Raw genomic sequence first — 23,513 nt, 5'->3', positions numbered from 1 at the left:
TAAAGACACTGTGCTCTCACCCCACGTTCCTGTTGACCCACTGACAACCCTCCAAACACATATGACTTCAACCATCTTAATGAGAACGGTGCCAACGTCGACTTTCATAAAAATGTGTTTTTCAGAGTGAATTCCATTAAACTAACCCCGTTCCCTGCTTAGCTTTCCTGACCGTGCTGTTGAGCTGTTTTCATTTCTTTTATTTCCCTTGTTATTTTCCCCAAATCATTTTCATTAGGATCATTTCTTCTCCATTTAAAAATTTGAATGCAAATTTGATTCCTCCACGTGCTTTTGTCTACATCAAATAGCGCTGTTCAGGGCCGCTGCCACCAGCCATCCCTCCTGCGGCCGCCATATCTATGGCGTTCTATTTCCCCAGGTCAAATGTGGCAGCTGAAATGCTGTCAAGAAAATTGGATTCTTCTGCCAATTTGTAGTCAATTGAACATGTTTTACGCTGTGCATTTCAGTTGTTTTTAAGTTTTATTTTGTGTTGATTATTTTTATCACTATAATTTAATACAAATGAGATGAAATACCGGTAGCTTCTATTCATTTCATAACCCATAGAAAGATGGGGGTGCTGTTTGGCAGGGGATAAGAAGACGATACATCGATAGATATAGATAGATGGATGGATGGATGGATGGACGGACGGACGGACGGACGGACGGACGGACATACAGAAACACAGAGGAAAAAAATCAGAGACATAAAAAACACCAGAGGGATTTTGAGAGAGGGAGGGAGAAACAAAGGAGAGAATGAGAAACTGCAGCCTTTAAAACTGTTAAGTGCAAATCCTTATGCACAAGGTCGAAATACCTTCAGAGAGAAAGTGGTAGAGGCAGAATGTCTTTGGGATCAAAGGTCAAAGTGGTGACGTCAAGAGGCTCCCAGGTAATAAGCAGGCTCAGCGCCGAGGCTCTCCTCATGTCCCCAGGTGACCCACATCGTGAATCAAGCTTGTGTCTCTGACCGACTGCTGTTCTTGTCCATCAGAGAGGGCAGACACCCACACCGACAGCGTCCGGTCTCGTCATGGGAAGGTCACGACCCTGAGCTGGCCACTAGGTCCCGGAAGCCATCCCAGCAAAATTTGATACTCAAACAAAAGTTGCCTTTGTGTGATTCAACATAAATAAAGCGAATTCACCAAGGGCGACCTCTGCTCCAGCATCAAACGTCGGCACGGGCAAGAATACCGAGGTGCCTCTTCATCAAAGGTGGCACTGCCTCCAGGGGCTGGCTGTGCACGTCCCTGGGTCGGTGCCGATACCCGTCCCTCCCTCCCTCTCCCTCTCTGTCTCCCCCCTTACCCCCAGCTCTGGAGAGGCTGGCGCTGCATCTCGGGAATGCCCTGCGTGTGAGTGGAATACCGTCTATCATAAAAGAGGGTCATATGCTACAGCTCAAATGGCACCAGGGCTCGTCCCTTGAGCCGGCTTTGGTCAGGTGTGGGTAGTGGGTGAGCCCATGAGGACAGCGTCACAAGTCAGGTCCATGCTTGGGCCAGTGTGGTCACTTACCCTAGAGAGGCACCGACACCAAGGTCCTACCCGAGGCTGGGTTCTGTTCCAGGCAGACCCTGAGCTGGGATTTGACACAGAGAAGGGACTGGCTGTTAACTGTTCTCCTTAAGTGCTGTCACCACAGAGGGTCCGTCCAGCTCCGAAACCGTGGGGCTCCTGACAAGAAGACCAGCGACTCCTTGTTGGGGTGGGCGGGGCCGCGAGGGCAAGTGGACCGTGTCATTGGGAAAGCACGGGGTCCCCACCATCCTCCACTCACTCTTCCTTCTGGGAGGCCTCGAGGAGGGTGTTCGATGAAGACGTGTCAACCTGCCCTTCATTCATTCATTCAACAGCACAGCTACTGTCCAGTAGACAACACAGACCAAGACTCTGCCTTCAGGGAGCTTGCATTCTAGCAGGCAAAGGGACACTAAAGGAAGACCTGATGCAATGACAATAGCAAAATAGTGACCACCATTAGGGCCAACACTCATTAAACTTCACCATGTGCCAGGCGGTGTCTAAACCCTTCACGTATACACTGAGTTTTCACATATCTCTTATGAGTGGGTTTCAACCCCATTTTACAGATGAATAAACCGAGGCACAGAGAGGAGGCAGATTAAGTAGCTTGCCCGGGGTTACACAGCTAGCAAATATGAGGTAACAATGACAGCTATTAATGATTCTTACATTGCACCAGGAATAAATGAATCATGCCAAGGAAACCTGTCTTCGGACACCTTCCAGTCTCATCGCCAAGGACCCCCAATCACCCCCACCTCCCCAGAGGTGGCTACGCTTCCCCGAGGTCACCCTGAGGATACTTGAGGGGCAGTAACCCATCGCATAAATACAGTGTGTGCCTCCCATCCCAGGCCACTGGCTTGGCGCGGAAGTCCCCTTCCCTAAAATGTGCCTGCGAGATGATTTCTCCTAAAAAGAAGTTTACCAAACATGCTTCGTTCACTAAGGAGTCTGCAAGGAAGGGAAGGTAATTGTGACTAGAAAACCATGGTCTCACCTAAAAAGCCCGCGTCCTTCCCAGGAATCCTGGGCCGGGTGACACCCGTCCCCCAGGAAACCCTTATCGCGGGGTACGTGGTCTGATTCCTTACCGTGGACAGGCGCCGGCGGAAACGCCCCCGGTGACGTGTTCCCAAGAAGAATTTAGTACCGAAAGGAGATTGGCCATGTAATACTCATCATAAATAAAATGAACACACCATGGACAACCTCCATTCGAGTACCGGACTAGGGTGCTGGCTTCCGGCGTGTCCCAGACAGCAGGCCTAAGGACGACGGGATACCGAGAGTGAGGATGCTGGCAACGCACACCGTCAGTAAAACACAGGCTCTGTGGTCCAGCCCCATTCAGGCGCGTCCCCCCGTGAAGTGTGGACCCCAGTGTCCCTCCAAATCAGCGTCCTTTCCAGGACGCCATTCGGGGAGGGTAACGCCTCGACGAATGTGTGCGGAGTGTTCTCTGTTCCACGTGAAGAGAGAGGCAGGGACGACCTCCCTGTCAGTCATGTCATGGGTCTACAGTGAAACGACCACCGGTGACCCTACAGGGAGACATCACACTGAGGCGAGGGAGCACCGGTGACACATACGCGGGAGGCCGTGCGCATGCGCAGCTCAACCATCCATTCACGTGTGCGGATACCAGCTCTAGCTCCTGCAGCTGCCATCGCCCCACGATACTTTAAGGCCAGATTTGATACTTAAAAAAAGGTCAACCATGTATGATTCATCAAAAAACAAAGTGAACGCATCATGGGAGACCTCTCTTCAAATACCAGCAAGCGGCCCTGGTGAGCGAAGCTCCACTTCTTGCCCGACGCTGGCGCCACCTCCAGGAACCAACTGACCCCTGGATGGGTCACACGAAGAGGGTTAGGGCCAGGCACGCAGCACCAGAAAAGCACGTGCTTTGTGGTCAGCTGTGGCCAGCGGCCCCTCCATTTACCTTGGAGAGAAGCTGACACCAAGGCCCCGCCCTGAAGTGGGACTCGGCCCCAGGAAGCCACCAAGGCAGGATTTGGTACTGAAAGATAAGCACACCGTGTATGATTCATCACAAATAAAATGAAGGCAACACAAAGAACCTATCTTAGGTACCACAGGTTAGCACAGCCCCGGTGACAGCACCTCTTCTCCAAAGCTGGCCTCCTCTGGAAAGTTCCCTTAAGGACAGAGTGAACACCAAGATTCAGTGGAGACACTGAGACAAAGTCATGTTCGACTGTCCCATTACAGACCCTGCAGCAGCCCAGGCGTCATACCTTTGCCATGCTTGGCAGGGTATCTAAGACGCACTTCCGGGGGTTTAGCGTGGAGAGGTCACATGCATAAGAACGCATTATTTTGATCACGGCAAGGAACATTCCCTCATTTCACATTAGCATCAAAGCTGACAGCAGTGACCTTCTCTTCCTGTGTCCAGGAAGCCCTCCAAAGTGGAGTTCACTCTAAAGAGGTTGACTCTGCAAATATCGATTATAAAGAAAACGACAGTGTCAGACGCAAAGCTCATTATCCCATGGTGTGGTACTGACCTCGCCTCGGCATTGCGGCCTCATCTCCAAAGGTGGCACGGCCTCCAGGAAGTCTCCCTGGGGATAAATCGCACACTTGGGGTTAACATTCAGATCGACCCATGGTCAGCAGATAAATCCCCATTGCTGAAGGTAAATTCATGTACCAAGAAGAAGGTCCTGATTCCACATCCAAGGCAAAGAGGCGTCCGCTGAGGTGGGGGGTGTCACTGAGAAGGGGACCTCTGGACGGGATGCATTTTAAGCAGACAAGTGCAGGTGCCGAATGACAAAAGAGAGACTTCCACCGAAAGATGGCAGCATGGGGCCAGATCACAGATTTTTTTCCCTCTTCCAGTATATAATGAAATAATAAATGATCATTTAACCCAAGAAAAGACCAACACGTGGAATAGAAAAGTACTCATCGAAAGACTAGAAGACAGCCTCGAAACAAAGCAATGACCGAGTCTACTAATCAAGAAGGCACATTATGATTGAGAAAAATTGATAAAGAAAAGTAGTGACTGAGTTAGATCCTGCCCAAGATGTAGCAGAGAACCCTCTCCTCTACAAATGCAGAGAAATGACGGATAAAAGCCAAAACCAATTGGTAAATAAATGTGCAGCCAGAAAAAATAAAGTTGGGTTGGGGGACCCTCGGCTGCTGATAAAGAGATAATTTAAATCAGAGCAACAAGTTTGCAACCTGTCACCAAGAGACCTAAGGGACTCCTCATTGGAGGCTCGAAGGGTCTGAAGTCACAATGCGACTGGAGATGTGGCCTTGGGCCCAAGGGATGTGGGGATCTGGAATGGAAAGGGAGCCACCACACTCTACGGGCCCACGGAAATGACAAGGGAGTCTGTTTCCCTCAGCCTTGGCTTCGGGAAGCATAAGCTCTCCTGGAGGGAACGACACTCCAGGACAATGATGTGGAAGGCTTTATACCAGCCATGAGGTGGGGAATCCTTAAGCCAATGAATGAGTAGGAAAACTGGTCCCAGCTGGTAAAAGTCACTGGGCACCAGGGAGAACCCAACGCGGAACCATAATGTCGAGCTCTTTTGCACAGGGGATAGAACAGAAACGCCTGGTCCCCGCTGATAATGACCCACCATGAAGTTACAAAACCCTGAAGAAAAGCACTGAATCAGCAGACTCAAGAAGAGAAACGGTTGCACCCCTCAACCTGACAAAGTATACAGTAAGCGTCTTTAAAGTGACTAAAAAGACTTAAAAGAATTAGAAATTATACAGTTGAATAGAATAGCATGAAAAAAAAAGAGATGAGTAAGGGTGTACGAGCAATAGTCAGACATTCTTGGAGATGAAAAACCTCACAGAATATGCCTCAAAGTCCTTCAAACAAAGACTCTGAAGATCCACTGGATAACACAGTCCAGAAAAGGAAGAGCTATGTGGAGAAGCCACAACCAAAAAGCTAGCGAAATACTAAATGCCGAAGGCAGAGGAGCGGTGTTTACAAGGTTCTAAGGAAGAAAAAAAAAAAGCAGGCTGAGAACTATGTACCCAGCTAAGCTGTCCCTTGTGTATAAAAGTAAGAGACAGGTATTCTCAAACGCGCAGGGACTGAGGTAGTAGCATCTGTGAGCCAGTCTCGAAGAAACAGTGATAAAATCCATCCACTGAGAGATGAATTAAAATAAAAATCTCAGGAATAGAGAAGGCTTAGTTTAACGGAAAAAAAAAACAAAAAACAAAACTGGTGGTGAGTAATGACTTCATTTAAATACAGAACCATGATTAAACACCTGCAAGAATTGTGGTTATGGAAAAAATGCAAATATTTATAATGGAAGAATTAAACCGTGTAAGTAAAAATAAAGCAGGAGGTGGGGCTAAGTGTGAGTCTGCTGATTTTTCTTATATTTCAGAATGAACAGCGAAATGGAACAATTAAAAAATATATATACATATGATCCCAACCACTTAATGTTTTACACAATGTTTCTTAATTTTATAGGGATCTTTTAGGAATTAATATTTATGGCAGAGCAAGAACATTCATCCGTTCTTGTCATCGTCTTTGGCTTGTTCTTTACGTTAAATTCAAGTAAAATTACAGTTGACATTTTCAATAAGTTTACATACAATGTGATCCCATATTTGTGAAATATTTTTCTCTGTCTACCTCTCTATTTGCATACATATTCAGACCGGTCTTTGAAATTTTTAAAACCCTCGTGGTGATTTCTGGGTGCGCGAAGATCTAGGTCATTTTCTCCCTTTTTAGTTACATTTTTCCACATCGCTTGGGTTTTTATTATAAGCATTTTTCATTCCAATAAATATGAGAATAAGGCAAAATAATTATTCTTTTCAAGAAGAAAAACAAGAAACATAATTTCGCCTGCAAAATTATGAAAATGGAACTAACCAATCTCTGGCCTTGAATTTGCTGCGGCTTCCAGGCCAACAGAAGTGAATCTGCTTGCGCACTTCACCCAGAAAAAAATGCTGAAACCACGCCCCTTCCCTGACTTTGCCAACACGCCTAAGAAATCCTCCCTCCAAGACAGATTTAATAGGAAAAGAGAAAAGGACTCTTGGTCATTTTCCTTTAAAAGATTCCCAGAGGCATGGCGGCTACCCTTACTCCCCCGATCGGCCAGGGTCTCAGCCTACAGCTTGTGCTTCTTCCCTGCAGCAGGCGATGCCCCTCTAACTGGGCCGAATGGGGACAAGGGGCACTAGTGACACCTGCCCATTATTAGTTCCAGGGCCAACTGTAAGTTCCCATACGCTGACGCGGGACCTACATGAGGGGCCTCCCCGAAAATGGCATCAGCTCCAAGATGACGCCTGGCGAGATGCGATACCGAAAAGAGATCGACCGTGTATTGGGCATCATTAAACAATGCGAACTCACCACGGACAACCTCCCTCCGGCACCACGAGGTGACAGTGCTCACGGCATCCCGTATCCACGCAGTCTGGGCAGCCTGGGAGTGGCCTCTGAGGGCGGATGGGACACCGAGGCTGAGGGGACCAACTGGCTCCATCCCCAAGTCAAACCCATGCTCTCCGGCCAACCCCTGGTTCACCAACCTGGGATGAGTGCGGCCAGCAATGCCACTTCCCGCACTTGGCCGGCCATGCAAGCGACACCCAGCAATGCAAAGAAGTCAGCGCGTGTGAGTCATAAAGACGAAGCCAAGAGCTCTTGAAAGACCACACATGTGCAAGGCCAGGTTAATGGCAGCCTCCTTAGTAAAGCCCCCAACAGTGCCCTGGAGGGCGCGGGGCTGCGGCAGGCTAGTAAACCAGGGGTCACGCGGGGCCTGTCCCGTTCTCCCCTATATCCTGAGAGCGGACTATAAAAAGATGCCCCTCGATGCCCCTTCAAGGTTGGGTCAGATAGCAGAAGGAGTCAGCCATGTGTGTTTCGCTGCTCATGTTTTAGAAGTCAGGGCACTCCGCCACCCCTTCAGCTTGTCCTAAGGTTAGTAGTGCCCCAGGGGGTTGCCCGAGCTTGGCCACTGGTTAGTGCGGCAGTAGCGTGCATCCTCAGGAAAGCGCTTGCTGAGGGCCCAGCCAGCTGGGCACCTACCTCGGGAACAGCACAGCTCAGCCAGCCCTCCGAGGCAGAATTTGACACTCAAAGAGAGGAGAGCCGTGTATGACTCGCTTTGATGAATCGAATTCATCACGGCCAGCCTCTCTCCAAGTACCATAAGTGAGAGCTGCTGAGAATCCATCGTCGCTCCCGCAGGCGGCTGCCCCTCGCAGGAGCCCTGTAAAGAATGGGTGGGACAATATTGGGTAGTGGGCCGAGTGACATACTACCACTTTAATCGCATGCTCACCCGAGACGCACTTACCCTCGGCAGGACGGGTCCAGCGAGGCTTCCTGGCCAGGGGGCGCCATTCGACAGCCGGCTGTCCGAGTCAGCTGTCGTGGCAGCCCCTCCCCGCTCGTGGGATGGAGCGGTGCTGGCCGGAGAGCCATGGTCACTTCCCAAAGCAGGCGCCACCTCCGGGGGCCTCCTGTGGAGAGAGGGGACGGGTCAGGGGACCAGGCGCCACACCTGGCAGACAAAGCCCCGTGAAGAGTCACACACCCTGGAGAGGAGCCGGCTCGCTGGCTTCGGGTCTTCGGGTCCATCGTCGGAAGGCGATGCCGTGTCCCAGGAGCGCTTCGAGGAGGCCGTGACGGTGACAGTGATGAAGGGGCTGCCAGGGATGACTCATCACATTTTAAGTAAACACACCCTCCCGACCACCGTCATCCATGTCCACCAAGCAGCCATTGCCACAAGTCCACTGTCGCTTGCCCAAAGGTGGCGGGACCTCCACAGAGTCTTCCTGGCTGGGTGGGGTGGGTGCTGAGGGGTGGTGACTAGGTGGCCCACGGGGGGAACAGAGTGCTTGCACCTCTGGTCAGCCAGTCACACACCCTGCACGGTGCTGACACCAGCATCTCTTCTTGCAGCTGGCCTTGGGCCCAGGATGCCTCTCTTCAAAGTCTTGTGAGGTGACTCTGTTGACAGAACCACAGCCATTTCCCCTGAGTTGGCATGGCCCGGGGAGCGCCTCCTACAGGCGGGTCGGGTGCTCAGCTTAGTGGACCAGACGACTTACAGCTAGGTCGAGCCTGGTGTCCCTGGCCGACCATCCAGTCTCGTCTTCTCCACACGGCTGACAACATGAAAATGTCCTCTGTGAAGCTGCCACCGTGTCCAGTGTCCTTAGAGGTAGCATTTGGTACTGAAAAAAGTGTTGTCCGTGAATGATTCGTCATAAGTAAAGCGAATCCACCACGAACAACTTCTCTTCAAGTACCACAGAAAAGCAGAGACAAGACAGACAGGGGTCCCCTTCCGCTTCTCTGGAGGGCGTGGCCTCCAGCCGCCGTCCTGCGGGCAGATTGGACAGTGTTAGTGACACGGTCATTTGCGTCCTGAGGACACACAGGGGTTTGGGGGCCGTTCACTCACCTCTCCTGGAGTGGAGCTGACCGACCCCTTCGCTGGCTTTGAAATCGTGTTCCTGAGCCCTCGGGGGCAGGGTTTAGAAACGAGAAGAGGGAGGCCACTTGTCACAGGAGTCCTCCACGTGTGCGTGGACCCAAGGGTTTCTGAACAGGGACCTCGGACTTCTCAACAGAGCACACTCGAGGTATCCACCAAGCGCACTAGGGCACTAGCCGAGTGCCTTGGCGACACATGGGGTCCGCTGCCCGGGCGGAGTTCCAGAGAGAGCACCGTAGGGTGCTCCCAAAGGGTCTGCTCGGCTGGGACCCCGGGCAGCCGCAGGAAGCGCCAAGGTAGAGTCGCCAAGCCCTTCACCGTCCCAGAGGACCCCCACTCCCCGCCCCGCCCCTCTGCTCCCCATCTCACCCTGACGAAGCACCCAAGAAAGCAATCCCAACCCAAGAAGGACGCCACTGAAGGCCCTCACCCACCTTCTCCCAAACAACCCGGGCCCCCTCGACAGCTTCCGAGTCCCCACCTTCCCCCATGAACACCTCTTGGCTTCCTTCCTGGGAGTGACCACACGCTGGCGCTGTACACGGCTCCCCCGCGTCGGCCTGGTGACCTCCTCGCTTCCGGTTACCTCTGCCTCCATCCCACCTGGCCCTCCAGGTCACAGCACCTCCTCTAAAGTTCCCTGGCTACTCACTGATTTGCTCTAAAACCTACTCGACCACGATCGCACGTTTAGAAGCTCTGGGCCGTGCCCTCCCCGACCTTCCTACTCCTGACCCTGGCTGGGCTCATCCGGCCCTTCTGCAGACCTGCTGGCTCCACCCTGAGGACAGCCCATGGTGTCCACGTCTCCCACCTCGGTGGGGGCTCCCACCCTCGTCCACGCTTCCATCAGCTCGCCCCTGATCTACGCAACAGGCCCCGGGGTGGCCTGTCTATTGCCAGTGATCACAGTGATCTTTGCAACAGAAAGCAAGCCTCCCTCCCTGCTGGGAACCCTCCCACAGACTCTGCCTCATTCAGAAGAAAATCCCAATGTGCCCACCCCCCGAGGCCACCTGTCCCCTCAGCCCCAGTGACCCTGCCATAGCTCAGTCCGGCCCACTGCCCTTCTCGCTTTTTCTCAAAGCGGCCAGAGCGCGTCCCCCTGTGCACCTACGCCCCGCTCTGACCGCTCCTGCCCCAGATCGCCTGTCCCCACTCTGCATTCCCATTTCCCCTCCCCACGGAGACCCAGACCCCTACTTTTAACATAAAAGTCCAGCTTACTTTCGCCTCTTTCTGGCACCTTATCTCTTTCCTTTTCTCCATAAAACCTCCCGTGGACAAAATGTTTCATGGTTCGCATTTATTTGTCCACCTTGTGAGACCACATGAGCAAGGATTTTATCTTGGTCCCTGCTCTACCTCTAGTTTAGAGGAAACAGCTAAAGTCTAGAATCATCTAGAACACGATATGGACTCAGGGATTATCTGTGGAATGACTGAATCATTCCTTGTTGATCGATCAATTGATGGGCCACATGGTTATGGTAATGAGAGACCGATCCTGACGAGGGAGAGCTGACTGAAAAGCATCGCGGCCCAGCTGGGGAGCCCTTCCCCAGAGCCAGTATAAGATCGGGCCAGGTCCGCGGGAGAGTGGCCAGGTGAGACCCACAAGGAACAAAGAGCCGCTCTGCTCGACGACCTCTCGGCGTATGCTGGGAAGAGGCGATGCCAACGTACCTCCCCGAGGTCGACAATGCTTTCTGGAAACTTCCCTGGGCAAGGCTGGGCACGCAAGCAGCATCTTCCCTGAAGCAAAGGCAGTGAGAACAACTACCTCACAGGGGCCAGACGGTATCGCTGCCACGCTCTCACGGCGACATGGTGTCCAGGGACTCATCTTACGGAAGGATCGCGTTCACCTGGAACAGGCGGCAGGTGTTGTGTGTGAATGGATTCTCACCGGCCAACCTCCTATGATGGTTCGGTGCTGATACCACGACGCCTTCCAGAAGATCACGGCCTTCCTAGGCAGCCCCCTTCTGCGTGGATCAGACTCTGGCCTCAGGCGCATGAGGGGCACACGTCACAAAGGAAGAGCATGTGCGCTGTGCTCCAGCATCCGCGTACATACCTCGGGCACGTATAGCAGCCAGGACCTCCTCCCCGAAGGCGCAACGCTGCCCGAGAAGCCCTCCACAGCAGTATTTGATACTGAAAAACTGGATGTCCCTGTATGATTCGTCATAAATACAGCGAACACAGCAGGGATAACCACTCTTCAAGTACCGAAGGCCAACGCCGATGGACCGTGCCTTCACCAGGGCCAGCTCGCCTCCAGCTAGGCCTCCTAAAGACGAATTGGGACTGACGGTTACGACGCTGGGTGTTGTGCGTCGTAGATAAAGTCCATGCTCTCTGGCCAACCATGCAGCTCGGTGCCTGGGAAGGAGCCGAGGCCGACGGCACTGCCCAGGCGAGGTCGGCGCTCCAAATATGCCCCTCGGGTGACTCGGCACGCAGAGAGCCGAGCCGGCTAGGAGAAGGTCTTCTCGAGAGCCAGGCGCTAGCACAGGTAAGGACACCACTGCCTCTTCTCCCGGAGTCTGTTCTGAGAAGTCGCTGGATAGGTAGGGACTGTGGATCAGTTGACATACATCATTGATAAAATGTATGTTCTCTGATCAACCATCCATTCCCCTATCATGGCCCAGGCCCTGTCCTCGGGCGGGAGAGTGCAGAGTGCTGTCGGCGCCCAGCTCCAGGCGGCAGTTTGTCCTGAAAAACAGCAGCTCTGATGGGATTAGCCATAAACGCAGTGCGGCCCCAAATGGCAACCCCCCATCCCTGCTCAGCCCTGGGTGGAAGTTCCAAGGCGGCCACACTACAGCATGGGGACTCTGCAGTGGACCCCCCCTTTCAAGTACTGGGGGTGGCAATTCTCCCCAAAGCTGGATTATATCAAGGAAGGACATAACACTGTATCACACCGATAACCGAGACAGCACGGTAGCGAAGGCCCGTGTGGCCGGCACCTGCTCAGGCGTGGCAGGGTAGGAGGCCCCGCCTCCTCTGTAGGTAGATGGGACACTGAGGGCCGAGGACCACTTTGTCCCTCCGTAGACCTTGGATTGGCACCGACGGCAATAATCTTCCCCTGAACGGGAGGTGCCAGCCTGTTCTCGTGGGCAGGAGGCCGAGAGCTGCAAGACCATTGTGCGTAAGCCACGAACACAGACCCGAACTCTCTGAGGGAGCTGGGGTGACGCTGAAATGGCCTGGCTCCCCAAAGTCCCCAGAGGACAGACTGCATTCTGCGGACCCGTGGACCCTCACGTGCTGCCCCACCCCCATGCACTGTGCGACCCCCTCCCAGAAAGTGGGACACCCCCACACCATCTCCATGGCACCAGAGTGAGGTCGGCTGTGTGGTGTCCGTCACGAGCAGCGAAAGGGCACCGGATGGTCCCCAGCGAGCCCCGCGTGCTCACACCGATGGGAACACCAGCGCCGTGTCCAAGGCTCCGGTCACCCCGGGGCTTCTCCTGGGGGTGCATGAATTCTGGGTCAGTGGCCCAGGGAACACGTTCGTGGACAGCGTGCACATCCCGGGGTCGACTCCGCGTTTACGTACCTGAGGGGCAGGGTGGCAGTTTTCTTACTGTGAAGCCGGCATCCCCACCGGTGTCCATTCTGAGTGTGGATTCGGCCACGCGCCGGCCAAGCTGTCAGGACAGGACACAGCGGATGTCACCCTCAACACGGATGAGATTGGTGAGGACGGTGACACCCGCCCTCCGCCCACTGGGGGCCTGGGCCAGTCTCCCTTCCCTACAACAGGGGGTCTGAGGGTGGTGTTCTGGTCCAGACCGAGTGCCATGGAGCCACAAGAGTGAAGGGGCGTCAGCCGTGTCGCCTTCATCACAGACAGGCGACGGGATGCTAAGGACGCAGCTCGGAGCCAGTCTCTTCAAGCGCCATGCAGTGGGACAGGAAACCCCGCTGGCTCTGCTGCCAGGGCTCACGGGCGTCCACCTGAGGAGGAAGCGGACACAGGGCAGTGACCTCAACGAGAAACAGGCGGGAGGGCGGAGCGGGCCTGCCTTTCACACACCTGGGGAAGTGGCGGCTCCGCACCCAGGGGGCCGTCCTAGGCGGGTCTTGACCCTCGAAAACAGAGTGCTCTCGGAGAAGTCTCGGTGGCGGAAGTACCCTCTCCTCGAGTGTCCCGATGGGACGGCAACCATTGGGGCCAGCAGAGCCTCTAGGAAGCCACCCTGCAAGGGACTGGCCTGAGGATCAGTGCCAGGGGAGCTGTGCCCCGGGAGCAGGCTCACCGGTCAGGCGCCCACTGACCGGCCCTGTGGTGACAGGCCGCAGAAGCCACACCTCTGGAGCTGACCCTGCCTCGTACCCTCACTCCCAGGCAGGTCGGCACTGAAGGGGGGTGACTTTATACAGACTGTAAAAACACACCAAGTTCACTACAAAAACACTGCAAAGCAGTCCGGTCGGCCCCATGCCGACCTCCCTTCCCGGAAGCTGGCCTTCACCCCGGGGTCACACCTCACACAAGGCACACGGTCTCACGTCTCTCGTGTGGGCGGCCCTCTGAGGCAGAGTTTGATATTCAAAAAGAGGTTAACCATGTATTATTCATGATGAACGGAGTGAGCACAACATGGCTAACCTCTCCTCAAATAGCCCTGAACATTCTGAAACAAAAACCACGGCCTCCTCCCCACCGTTGTCTTGGCCTCCAGAAGATTCGTCTCAGCGTAAGCTCAGTCCCAAGGGTCACAGAGCCAGGGTTTCATGTCCTGTAGAGAGAGCACACGTGTGGGCACCTAGTGCCACTCCCACACCTTGGTCTCGGGGCCTAGACTTGGCCCTGACACCAACGTCCAAACTCCCAAATGAGAACCATGCTCAGGGAGACCTCTAAAGCAGGTTCGAGCCTAAAAATCAAAATAAAAAAGAAAAGCGTCCTTCGTGGATTTCGGAGAGATGGGATTTGATGACAAGAAGAAACCAGCAGACGAATGGGTCACCGAGAATCAAAGCCATCACGGATAACATCTCTTCTGATAAAACGGAGCGTCGTGGATCCCTGGACACGGTCTCCGCCTCCAGGTGGCCTCTGTGCCAGGAGCTTCTCCGGATTGGCTGGAAATGGAGGATCACAGAATTAGATGGCCCGAGCATCAGTCACGCAGCTGACCCAGCACCTGACAAGGCCCGCACGGGGCTGACATTAGCGCCCTGCAGTGGGTCTTGTATCTGGGAAGGCCTTTGAGGCGCAATTTGATTCTAGAGAAGAACAATCTCGTGGCATCTATGCACAAAGGGAGCCCATTATAGATAACTATTGTTCACAAAGCACAGAGTAACATGTTGATTCTGGCAAATTCTCTCCTGATGGGTGGCGTAGGGACACTGGGGGATCAGGGGACACACATCACAAATAAGGCGCCTATGTCCAGCCCCGAACTGTTCCGAGTGTCGTCCACCGACCAGTAGCAACAGCATCACTTGGAAACTTGCTAAAAATGCAGAATCTTGGTCCCTGAATCAGAATCTGCCTTTTAACAAGATCCCTAGGTGATGAAAATCTTAGAGGCATTTTAGAGTTTGAGAAAAACTGCTCTAGCCAAAAATTCTCTCTCACACACACACACACGCACATACACACACACACACGCACGCGCGCGCGCACACACACACACACCCCCAGAGGTGCCGTTGGCCACAATGTCTCATTATTAAAGTTTGTGTTCCATGTGAGAGAGAGTCTCTAAGATAAAGTGAGTCCAAAAGAGGACATGTGGCCAGGACATGTCCATCAAGAATAAACAGAACATTCGATGGACAGCTGCTCAGAAGCACTGAGCAGCAGTAGTGGCAGGAAATGGACTGTTTCTTTAATGTTTGCCTCTCCTCCAGCAAGTCTTCCCTGCTCAGGATGTATGACAAAGGTCACGGGTGGGGGCCTGATGCCCTGGTCCACCTTGTAGCTGCCTAGAGAGATGCCTGACATCAGCATCTCTTCGAGGAATTCCTCATGGCTAAGATTTAATAACAAGAAAACAAAGATGAACAATTAGCAACATGTTCCAAATGGCCCCGAATTCCCAGTTTGTATCTCCGCCCCAAAGCTGGTATTAGTTCCAGGAAAGCACACTGATGGCTTGCATTTTTGGGTCACTGCATTAGTTATTACAGATCTTCGATGAAGTCACGCTGTGTAGCGGGGCGGGCACCGATGTCCTCTTGCTGAAGTTGGCACTGTGCTTGGAAAAACTTTTGAAGCAAATTCGGATACTAAAACAATGGTTGTCCGATATTAATCACTGTAAATATAGAGACCATACTACGGACAGCCATTCTTTAAGCACCAAAGATCTGCGCCATCCAGAGGGGCTTGGCGTCTTCTCCAAAGTCCACGTCCCTTCCAGAAAGTTCTTCCTCAGGTGCTCTGGACAATGAGGGCTGGAGGTCACCGTCGCACACTGAGAGTCGGGCACATGCTTGAGGGTCAGCCACATCCTCGGGCAGGGGGTGGAGGACTGACCCCAATGACCTCTCCCTAAAGCTGGCTTCCCGCGTAAGAAGCAGAAGTGATGAGCCGTGAGTGCCGTGTCACCCAAAACACATACCCGTGACCAACGAAGGTCAGTGGCGGCACCAAGGGGCCCACTGGCCCCTTGCCAAGCTTGGCCCTGCCTCCAGGGTCCCGAATGTCAGCATACGAGTACCCCCACCACAGACCTGGGGAGGGGTTGATGCTCACATCTCTTTACAGAACTTGTCGTGGAGCCCAGGAAGTCCGCCGAGGCAGGATTTGACACTCAAAAAGAAATTGTCCTTGTATGATTCCTCACAAATAAAGCGAACACACCAAGGATAACTTCTCCTCAAGTATGAAACGGTGGCACGGACGGGAACACCGGCACCTCCAGGTCTGGCTCACGTGTGGACAGTGACTGAAACTCGGCAAACCCAGGTGCGTGCGGGGGCACGCACGCACACACACGCACGCACACGCACAACGCATGCACACGCACGCACACAATGCACGCACCGCAGATGGCCCATCAGCACCGGGGCGGGGCATGGGCGAGCTGCCACAGAACCCCTTCAGAGAGTGGATGGTGGCTGAGGTCAAGAATCCAAGGACTGTCCTTACGTGGGGCAAATGTTCCCGGTTTTCCAAATGCCATCATGAGAGGGGCTTAGCTGCTACCTATCGGGAGCCCTGGTGGCCCCCATCATAAGCATGGCATAAACTCTGGGCTCAGTGACCCATTCACATACCCAGGCAAGGGTTTGACTTCCACAACAGCAAGGAGAGAATTTACCACCACCACCCCCCCACAACCGCCACCCCCAACAGCCACCCCTCGCCACCACCACGCTGCACAGCACACAGTGTCACGGCTCCTACTACTGACGAAGCGCCGAGCGCCAGGCTCTGTCTAAGCCTTGCACGCGTCTGAACTCATCCACCCCCGGCAGCCCTCCAATGCCCACGTGACACGAGAGACAGCAGGCACAGCACGGTGAGATCCTTGCACGGTTAGTAAGTGTCAGAGGCGGGATCCAAACACAGGACATCGAACTCTACAGTCTGCGCTCTTGATACTGAAAAAGTGGATGACCCTGTACGATTCGACATGAGTAAAACGAACAGGACAGGGATAACCACTCTCCAAGTACCAAAGGTTAGCACGGAAAAGAAAGCCACTGCCTTGGGAGGACTTGGCATGTCTTCAAGGCGCAGTCCTGGGGATGAATTAGACGCTGAGGGTTAGTGGACTGGGTCACACACAGCGAGCATCACAAGCATGCAGGCTCAAAACACGACAGGGACGAAAACACCGCCGCCCCACACCAGCGCCGACCTGGCCGGCTCGGGACCCAGACCGCACGCACAGCGCATGCCCGCTGACCGCCCCTGCATAACCGGGAGGAGGGACGTTCCCTGGACCACTGCCTTCCCTAAAGTCAGCCGTGTGCCCGTGGAGTCACCTCTGCCAAGTGGTGACCCGTGAGCGATCTGCCACACGCCAAATGGACACACACAGTCATGCACACACATACCGCATCCCTCGCTGAGTGTGCTCTGGGTCCAAGAAGACTCCCAGACAGGGTTTGATGCTCACAGAGAGCTTGCCCTTGTATATTCTATGTTAATAAACCGAATATACAAAGGGCAACCTCGCTTTAAGTACCAAACAATAGCATTGGGCAGGTGCATCACTACGGATCAGGGGGCTGGCCTCGGCTCCCGGGACTGGTCCTAGGGAGGAGGCGGGAGATGTGGGGTCAGCAGACCAGGGGGCACACGCCTCCTGCCAGGTTTGTGCCCACGGGTCAGCTCTCCACACTTCCGAGCACGGGGAGGAGCCGATGCCAGCGCCCCTTCACCGAAATCGGCATCATTTCCAGGAGCTCAACCCCACGGCCTGGGAGCGCACGCCCAGAGCTCAGCTTTCAATTTCTGCAGCAGAGTTTGGGGGCGGAACCAGCAGGGAGCCTACTCCGGGGGGGGTCTCTGATGTACTGGGTACGAGGGCACGGGGCCGGCTGGATGCACATAGTATTTAAGCAAAGGCCCCTGTGGTCAGCACCCGCTCGTGCCTTCCACAGAGGCGTGGACATCAGTGCCGCTCCCCAGTGCCAGCCCCCTCCCCACCACCCCTCTGGAAGCTGGTATGTCCAAGAAGCCATGCTAAGAAAGACTTGACACTGAAAAGGACTCAAGCCCCACGCACCACAGAGCACGGGGACAGCAGACCCGTGGCCAGCTCCCTACAGCGGCCTCGCCCCCGAAAGGGCCCCCACCCTACAGAAGGAGCAGAAACGGAAGGCTCAGGTGAAGTGCTCACCTCTCTCAGATGACGGTCACTCTTCTCGATGGGGGCTGCTGCAACGCCCTTCCCCTGATGTGGGCCTCAGGGCCGGACGGCCCCCGGGTGACAATAAGGCTGTGGAAAGCGAAAGTCATATGGCCCAAGAAATGTCTCCACGTCCTAGAGGCGAGCAGAAGACAGGAGGTCAGAGGGCCAGAGGACAAACACCGAAACAGAAGCACTCCCCTCTGACCTTCCAACGTCCAGGTACCTGGCACGGGAGGATGCTCGCTGGCTTGTCCCCAGAGCGGGCAGCTCCGGTGGAGGACACTGTTTCCAGGAAGGACTTCAATCACACATCACAAACAGAAATAGCTCTTACGGGGTCATCTCAGGGACCACGAGCAAAAGAACGTGTACCGAACACGGAGGAGGAGCACTGATGAGCGAAGCTCAGCCTCTTCCCAAAGGCTGGTGCCACCTCCAGGGAGCCCTCCAGGTGGACTCACGGGGGTTAGTCAATCGCGCTTGAAACCATCAGAAAGAAAGCCGGTGCTCTGTGGTCCACCGTCGCTCATACGCTATCCTTGAAAGCATCCGACGTCAAGGTCTCTCTTCTGAGCTTCACGTAGGAAACCTCCCGGATATGACTTGGCACTGACAAAGGGCGGGTCCACGCATGGCTCATCTTGAAAAAAACAAACCACCGTTAGACTCAGTGTAGAACAGACCGGATGCACAGAAGGCCCAGCCCTGCCCCCTGCCAGCATGGCACGGCCTCCAGGGAGGCCCTGGGGAGGCCCTGGGGCCATCATCACAGGTGAAGCCCCCGAGCAGGCCCGGGAAGACAGGACATACCTGAGCGGGGCGGACAACAGTGTCTCTGTCCTGGAGATGGAGCTGGGTCCGAGTGCCTTCCCGGTCAGAGTTTGATACGCAAATAAGAGTCTCCCCCTGTATATTCGCCATTAATAAAGTGAACATACAAAGGGTATCCTCTCTTCAAGTACCAAAGAGCAGCTCCGGTGAGGACCACACCGCACCTTCCCAGAGCAGGGCTCCTGTGGGGCCTGAGACCAACGGGAAGGGGCCGGTGACAACCCTGCACCCTACACGCTGTGACCCAGCCCTGAGGTGGGCTGTGCTTCCCAGCATCTCTCCAAAACAGGACTGTCTCCCCAAAGACGGGGCGATCCTGTGTGACTCGACATAGAACGGATATAAATGACTGACATTCCTTCGGGGCCTGTAAAACCGCCCTGGGGACAGAACAACTGCCTCTTCCCAAAGCCACCGCTTCCAGGAAGCCCACCTGATGAAACATTGGGGGCTGGGGGTCAGAAGACACGAAAGCATGCATCATTAAGAACAAAAAAGAAAGAAAACCAACACACTGCACGATTGACCACCCATTCACAGATAGTAGAGCCGTGCTGAGACAAGCGTCTCTTCTCTTGAACTTGGCGTTGTGGCCGGAAAGCCATCCGAGCTGTTACTCAAAGGCACTCGCCTAGTGCAAGATTCACCAAAGGAAAATGAAATTCCCGTGGGCCAACTCTAATTAAACAATGACATCAGTAATCCCAGGGTCTATCACAGTTGGCAACATTGGAAAATGCCCATGAACAAGATGGCGCCAAGGCCTGACGGTCCCAGCAGAAAGTGCCATAAAAACACGGGGCTCTGGGGCCACCCGTTCCCTTACTCTGGCACCAACCCCATCCCCTCCCCTCAAGTGGATTTTAAAGCCCTAAGGTCAGCCCGAGGACAGGCTGGGAATGGAGAGCGGGCGGGCCAAATGGCCCAAACTTAAACGAGACGCCGGCTTCGCTGGGGACCACCATGCCAGAAAGGATGTCTGGAGGATGCATGGGATGAGGAGGGGAGGAGGACATGGCCACACACAGCAAGACGGAGCACACGCCCTGTGGCCAGCCATGCACGTGCGTACCCGGGAGTAGTCCCGGCCCTCTGATGGGCCCCTGAAGTCGGCCTTGCTTCCCTTCCAAGAAGCTTCGCCGGCAGGATTTGCTCCAGGAGAGAGTTTGCCCTTACATATTCATTACAAGTAATGCAATCACAGGAAGGATAACCTCTTTTCGAGTAGCAAACGATATCACTGGTAGGAAAGCCACTCTCAAGTGACAAAGTTGGCATCCGTTCCGGGAGTGCGCCTAAGATAAACAGATCGGATACGCAGGGTTAGTGGGCAGGCGACACGAGCTGTGTGCGGAGCCCGCGCCAGTGGATGATCAACACATTCATTCATGCTTTCCCAGAGCGGTAGCCCACCAGCGCCCGTTCCTAAAAATTGACAGCCAATCTAGGTATTCTCTAAGGTCGATTCCGGAAAACGCGTTACAAACTTGGTAAACATACAGAAAACAAAATTCATTCCAGGTCATTGACACAATAGTGAGAGCACAGCCCCCTTAACAACATATTACACAGCAGGGTAAAGCCAGCCGGGCGACCTGTCCGATACGACGCTCGGAGCCCAGCGCGGGCCGCTGCCGGGCCCACGGGGGGCACCGACCCCGTCTCTTCTTTGATGGTGACGTCATATCCTCGGAGGCTTCCAAGCAGCATTTGATACTGAAAACGTGGATTTTCCTCTATGATTAATCATAAATAATGTACTCATAGAAGGAGAATCTACCTTTTAAATACCAAAGAAGGATTCTTTCCAGGAGATCGCGCACCTGTGCTCGAGTCATCAAAAATTAAGTCACATAGGGCAGACAAGGTTCCCCAAGTAATTGGAATGACAGACCCACAACATAATCTTCGCCAAGTTGGATTCTTGGCAAGAAAAAAGTCTCATGAACATGGATGATTCTCAGGCGCACGTCCTCCATCGCGATACGGCGTGTGGCTCCCCCATCTCGTCACCTCTCCGGCCGGAGGGTCGCCTTACAGTCCCTTCCAGAAGCATGTCCAAAGCAGCATTTGATACTGAAAACATGGATTTTCCTCTATGATTATCTATGAATCACGTAAACATAGAAGGAATATCCACCTTTTAAATACCAAAGAAAGATTGAGTTCTGGAAAGGACAAGTCTGTGCGCTGTTTGCCAAAACCGGAAGCCAGACAGCAAAGCCAGCTGCTCGGTTCCGACTCGGCCGCGGGGACACGCCGCAGCCTCTTCGCTCACGACGGATGCCGGCTCCTCGGTGACAGGGGCTCCTACGGATGATGAGTCGGCAGGCACATGTCACGAACGCAGCACACGCTCCAAGGCCCGCCACCTTCTCACTTACCCCGGAGGGGCGTCGCCTCCCCCCTGGCCACCTGGCTGCAGTCCAGGGCACGTCCCAAAGCAGCATTTGATACTGAAAACGTGGATTTTCCTCTACGATCAACCATCAACCACGTAATCATAGAAGGAAAATCTACCTTTTAAATACCAAAAGAGATCCATCCTGGAAAGCACGATCCTATGCACAATCCGTCAGAAATGAAAGCGATGCTACATGCATGGAAAAGACCGTTTGGCGCCATGAAGAGCTGTGACACTGTGACGACAGACCCCAGCCTCTCCTCAAGACCGATGGGTGGTCCACAGACACACATGCTGGGACCCACCGCCTTTTCACTTACCCCAAGGGGCTTAGCCACACCTGGCCTCCCTGACGGTGCTTTCAGTGCGGAAAAATTTCCAAGAAGCATTTGATACTGAAAATGTAGAATTTCCTCTATGTTTAACCATAAACAACATAAACATAGAAGGAATATCCACCTTTTAAATACCAAAGAAGGATTTAGTCCTGGAATGCACAATCCGTCAAAAATAAAGGTGACAGAAGGTGCTCTTGGAGTGGACCTCCTGGGGGGATGGCAGGGACACTGAGCTCCGAAGGAGGACTTGTCCCATCACTAACAAAAACGCACACTGAGGATCCCCCTTCCTTTTACCCCTGAGGGGGGCGTTAACCTCGCTCTCTTCCCTGAGGGGGATTTTGTGTTCAAAAAGTTTGAAGAGCAACTTTAGATGCTGAACATGTGGATTTTCCTCTATGCTTAACCATAAACCCTGTAAACATAGAAGGAAAATCCACCTTTGGAAAATCAAAAATTGAGCAGCCCTGGAAAGCATGAACCAGAACATAGCGCATCAAAAACGAGGGCCGCACAGGGCGGTCGTGCGCTTTTTAGGTTCCGTGAAAGAACCATGATGTCAGACCCTCGCCTCTCCACGTTCAGACGATGGACCTGATTAAAAGACACGTGACTTGGGGTCTGCCCTGCTGTCACTCTCCTGCTGAGGGGGACCCTAATGTGTCTTCCCCAGTGGGGAGTCCACGGCCAGGAGTATTTCTATTCTAAAGCAAGGTCTGATTCTGAAAAAGTGGGTGTAGGTCAAAAACTCACCAAAAATAAAGTAAGCACAACTATCCTCTACGTTTCAAAAATATCACAGAAAGAGAAAAACCCTACAGAGTTCCTAAGGTCAGTGTGATCTCCACAAGGCCCTCCCCCAAGGCACTCGATGACAAAGGTCACATAAAAGTGTGTACTGGATAGGGGAACATCCTTTCACATACCTTGGAGGGAGGAGGACATCAAAGAACCTTCCAGAAAGTGAGACTTATGTCCAGAAGGCCCAATAGGCAGGATTCTATAAGTCGACGTGATAGGCTGTTAGGAGTAGATTAGACACATCGATTACAAACAATATCAATAAAACACGACTGAGAGGCGGCAAAGCATGACGCCCGCCAGCCACCGCTACTGCCCTCCCCCACCTCAAAATATTGCACAGCTTCCAGAAAAATCATTTCTCAGGTAGACTGGGTAGAGAGACTTACCAAAATAGGTGCTGTGAATCCTTGGTAAAGCACGCCTCCAAAAGCAGAAACGAAAGCACCGTGAACCCCAGACAGTCCCGGCTCTTCAAGGCTTCCATCGACTCCAGGAGCCTCCCTGAACACAGATGCAACAGAGAAGACAAACGGGCCAGCTGGCATCCTTCATAAACGAAGCGCACACTCTAGGTCCACCCTCCATTCCACCCACACCAGTGCTGTTTTTCTAAAGTTGCAATCAGTGCAAAGAAAAAAGTCTCGTGCCTGAAAACTCACAAGGGATGAGGCAGGCAGTTTTCCTAAGGACAAACAGAACCCGAGGGTAAGTGGACCAGGCAGCATCCATCACCTGCAAGGAGCAGAGTCCCTCCCCGGCAGCTGCATCTTGTTGAGGAAGCAATCCTGCTCTCCCGGCGTCCCCAAGCGCGATTTGTCATAAATAAAGCAAACATGCATGGCCAGGTATTCTTCACCTACCACCGAGAGCGACGCCACGTGCCGCATGCCGGTACCTCCTCCCTCCGTGAAGCCCTGTCAAAAATAAACGAGACATGGCTGGTTAGGGGATCAGATGGTCTAAGCAATAAAGTGGCTCTCCTCTGTGGCCAACATCATTCATGTCCCCAGGGGTGGCTCTTGCAAGCACGGCCCTGTAGGCCACCGAGGAATAAATTCCCGGTTGGGTTATTTTTTTTTTTTAATGGAAATGCAAGCAGCCAGGCAAGATCTGGCATAGATGTAGCGACCAGCCAAGGCACACACCTCTTCAGGTATCCTGGGAGAGCAATGTCAACCCACCTGTTGTCTCTTCCACATTGAGTGTCCTGGGAAGGTGAAAATGCCGGCCAGGGCACT

The 23,513-nt window shown here is 53.6% G+C and overlaps 1 protein-coding gene and 1 long non-coding RNA gene across 10 annotated transcripts; both read right to left on the bottom strand.

Annotated features, from left to right (window-relative positions):
• Positions 1 to 669: 669 nt before the first annotated feature.
• LOC120619700 (uncharacterized) lies at positions 670 to 9,338 on the bottom strand. 8 transcript variants are annotated; one of them, XR_005657612.1, is made up of 4 exons: positions 8,144 to 9,338; positions 6,952 to 8,069; positions 4,079 to 4,135; positions 670 to 3,567 (listed from the first exon to the last, which is right to left on the bottom strand). XR_005657612.1 is itself a non-coding variant. In XM_039884231.1 (3 exons), the coding sequence occupies exons 1-3, from the start codon at positions 8,185 to 8,187 to the stop codon at positions 7,526 to 7,528; spliced, it is 501 nt and encodes a 166-aa protein (XP_039740165.1). In that variant the 5' UTR covers positions 8,188 to 9,338; the 3' UTR covers positions 6,963 to 7,525. The 8 variants fall into 8 exon arrangements, 1 of the variants encoding a protein (XP_039740165.1); XR_005657613.1 differs by having other exon boundaries at positions 670 to 4,135; positions 6,952 to 7,037; positions 7,633 to 8,069; XR_005657608.1 differs by having other exon boundaries at positions 670 to 1,691; positions 1,795 to 8,069.
• LOC120619704 (uncharacterized) lies at positions 6,951 to 23,513 on the bottom strand. 2 transcript variants are annotated; one of them, XR_005657630.1, is made up of 6 exons: positions 22,935 to 23,513; positions 22,662 to 22,821; positions 18,709 to 22,491; positions 18,028 to 18,538; positions 16,900 to 16,907; positions 6,951 to 6,961 (listed from the first exon to the last, which is right to left on the bottom strand). It is a non-coding gene; the product is annotated as an uncharacterized LOC120619704 (long non-coding RNA). The 2 variants fall into 2 exon arrangements; XR_005657631.1 differs by having other exon boundaries at positions 18,028 to 22,491; positions 22,662 to 22,776; positions 23,008 to 23,513.

The sequence above is a fragment of the Pteropus medius genome, unplaced genomic scaffold (assembly GCF_902729225.1).
Source record: "Pteropus medius unplaced genomic scaffold, Ma_sr-lr_union100, whole genome shotgun sequence".
NCBI classification, from domain to species: Eukaryota; Metazoa; Chordata; class Mammalia; order Chiroptera; family Pteropodidae; genus Pteropus; species Pteropus medius.
This window is presented reverse-complemented; position numbering and strand designations above follow the sequence as displayed.

Excerpts from the sequence above, each read along its gene's own strand:
- LOC120619700 (XM_039884231.1), bottom strand. The coding sequence starts at position 8,187 with ATGGACCCGAAGACCCGAAGCCAGCGAGCCGGCTCCTCTCCAGG. Across the intron at positions 8,070-8,143 it reads CGAGCCGGCTCCTCTCCAGG|GAGGCCCCCGGAGGTGGCGC; the intron begins GTGTGTGACTCT and ends CTCTCTCCACAG. Across the intron at positions 7,817-7,903 it reads CTGGACCCGTCCTGCCGAGG|GGCTCCTGCGAGGGGCAGCC; the intron begins GTAAGTGCGTCT and ends CATTCTTTACAG.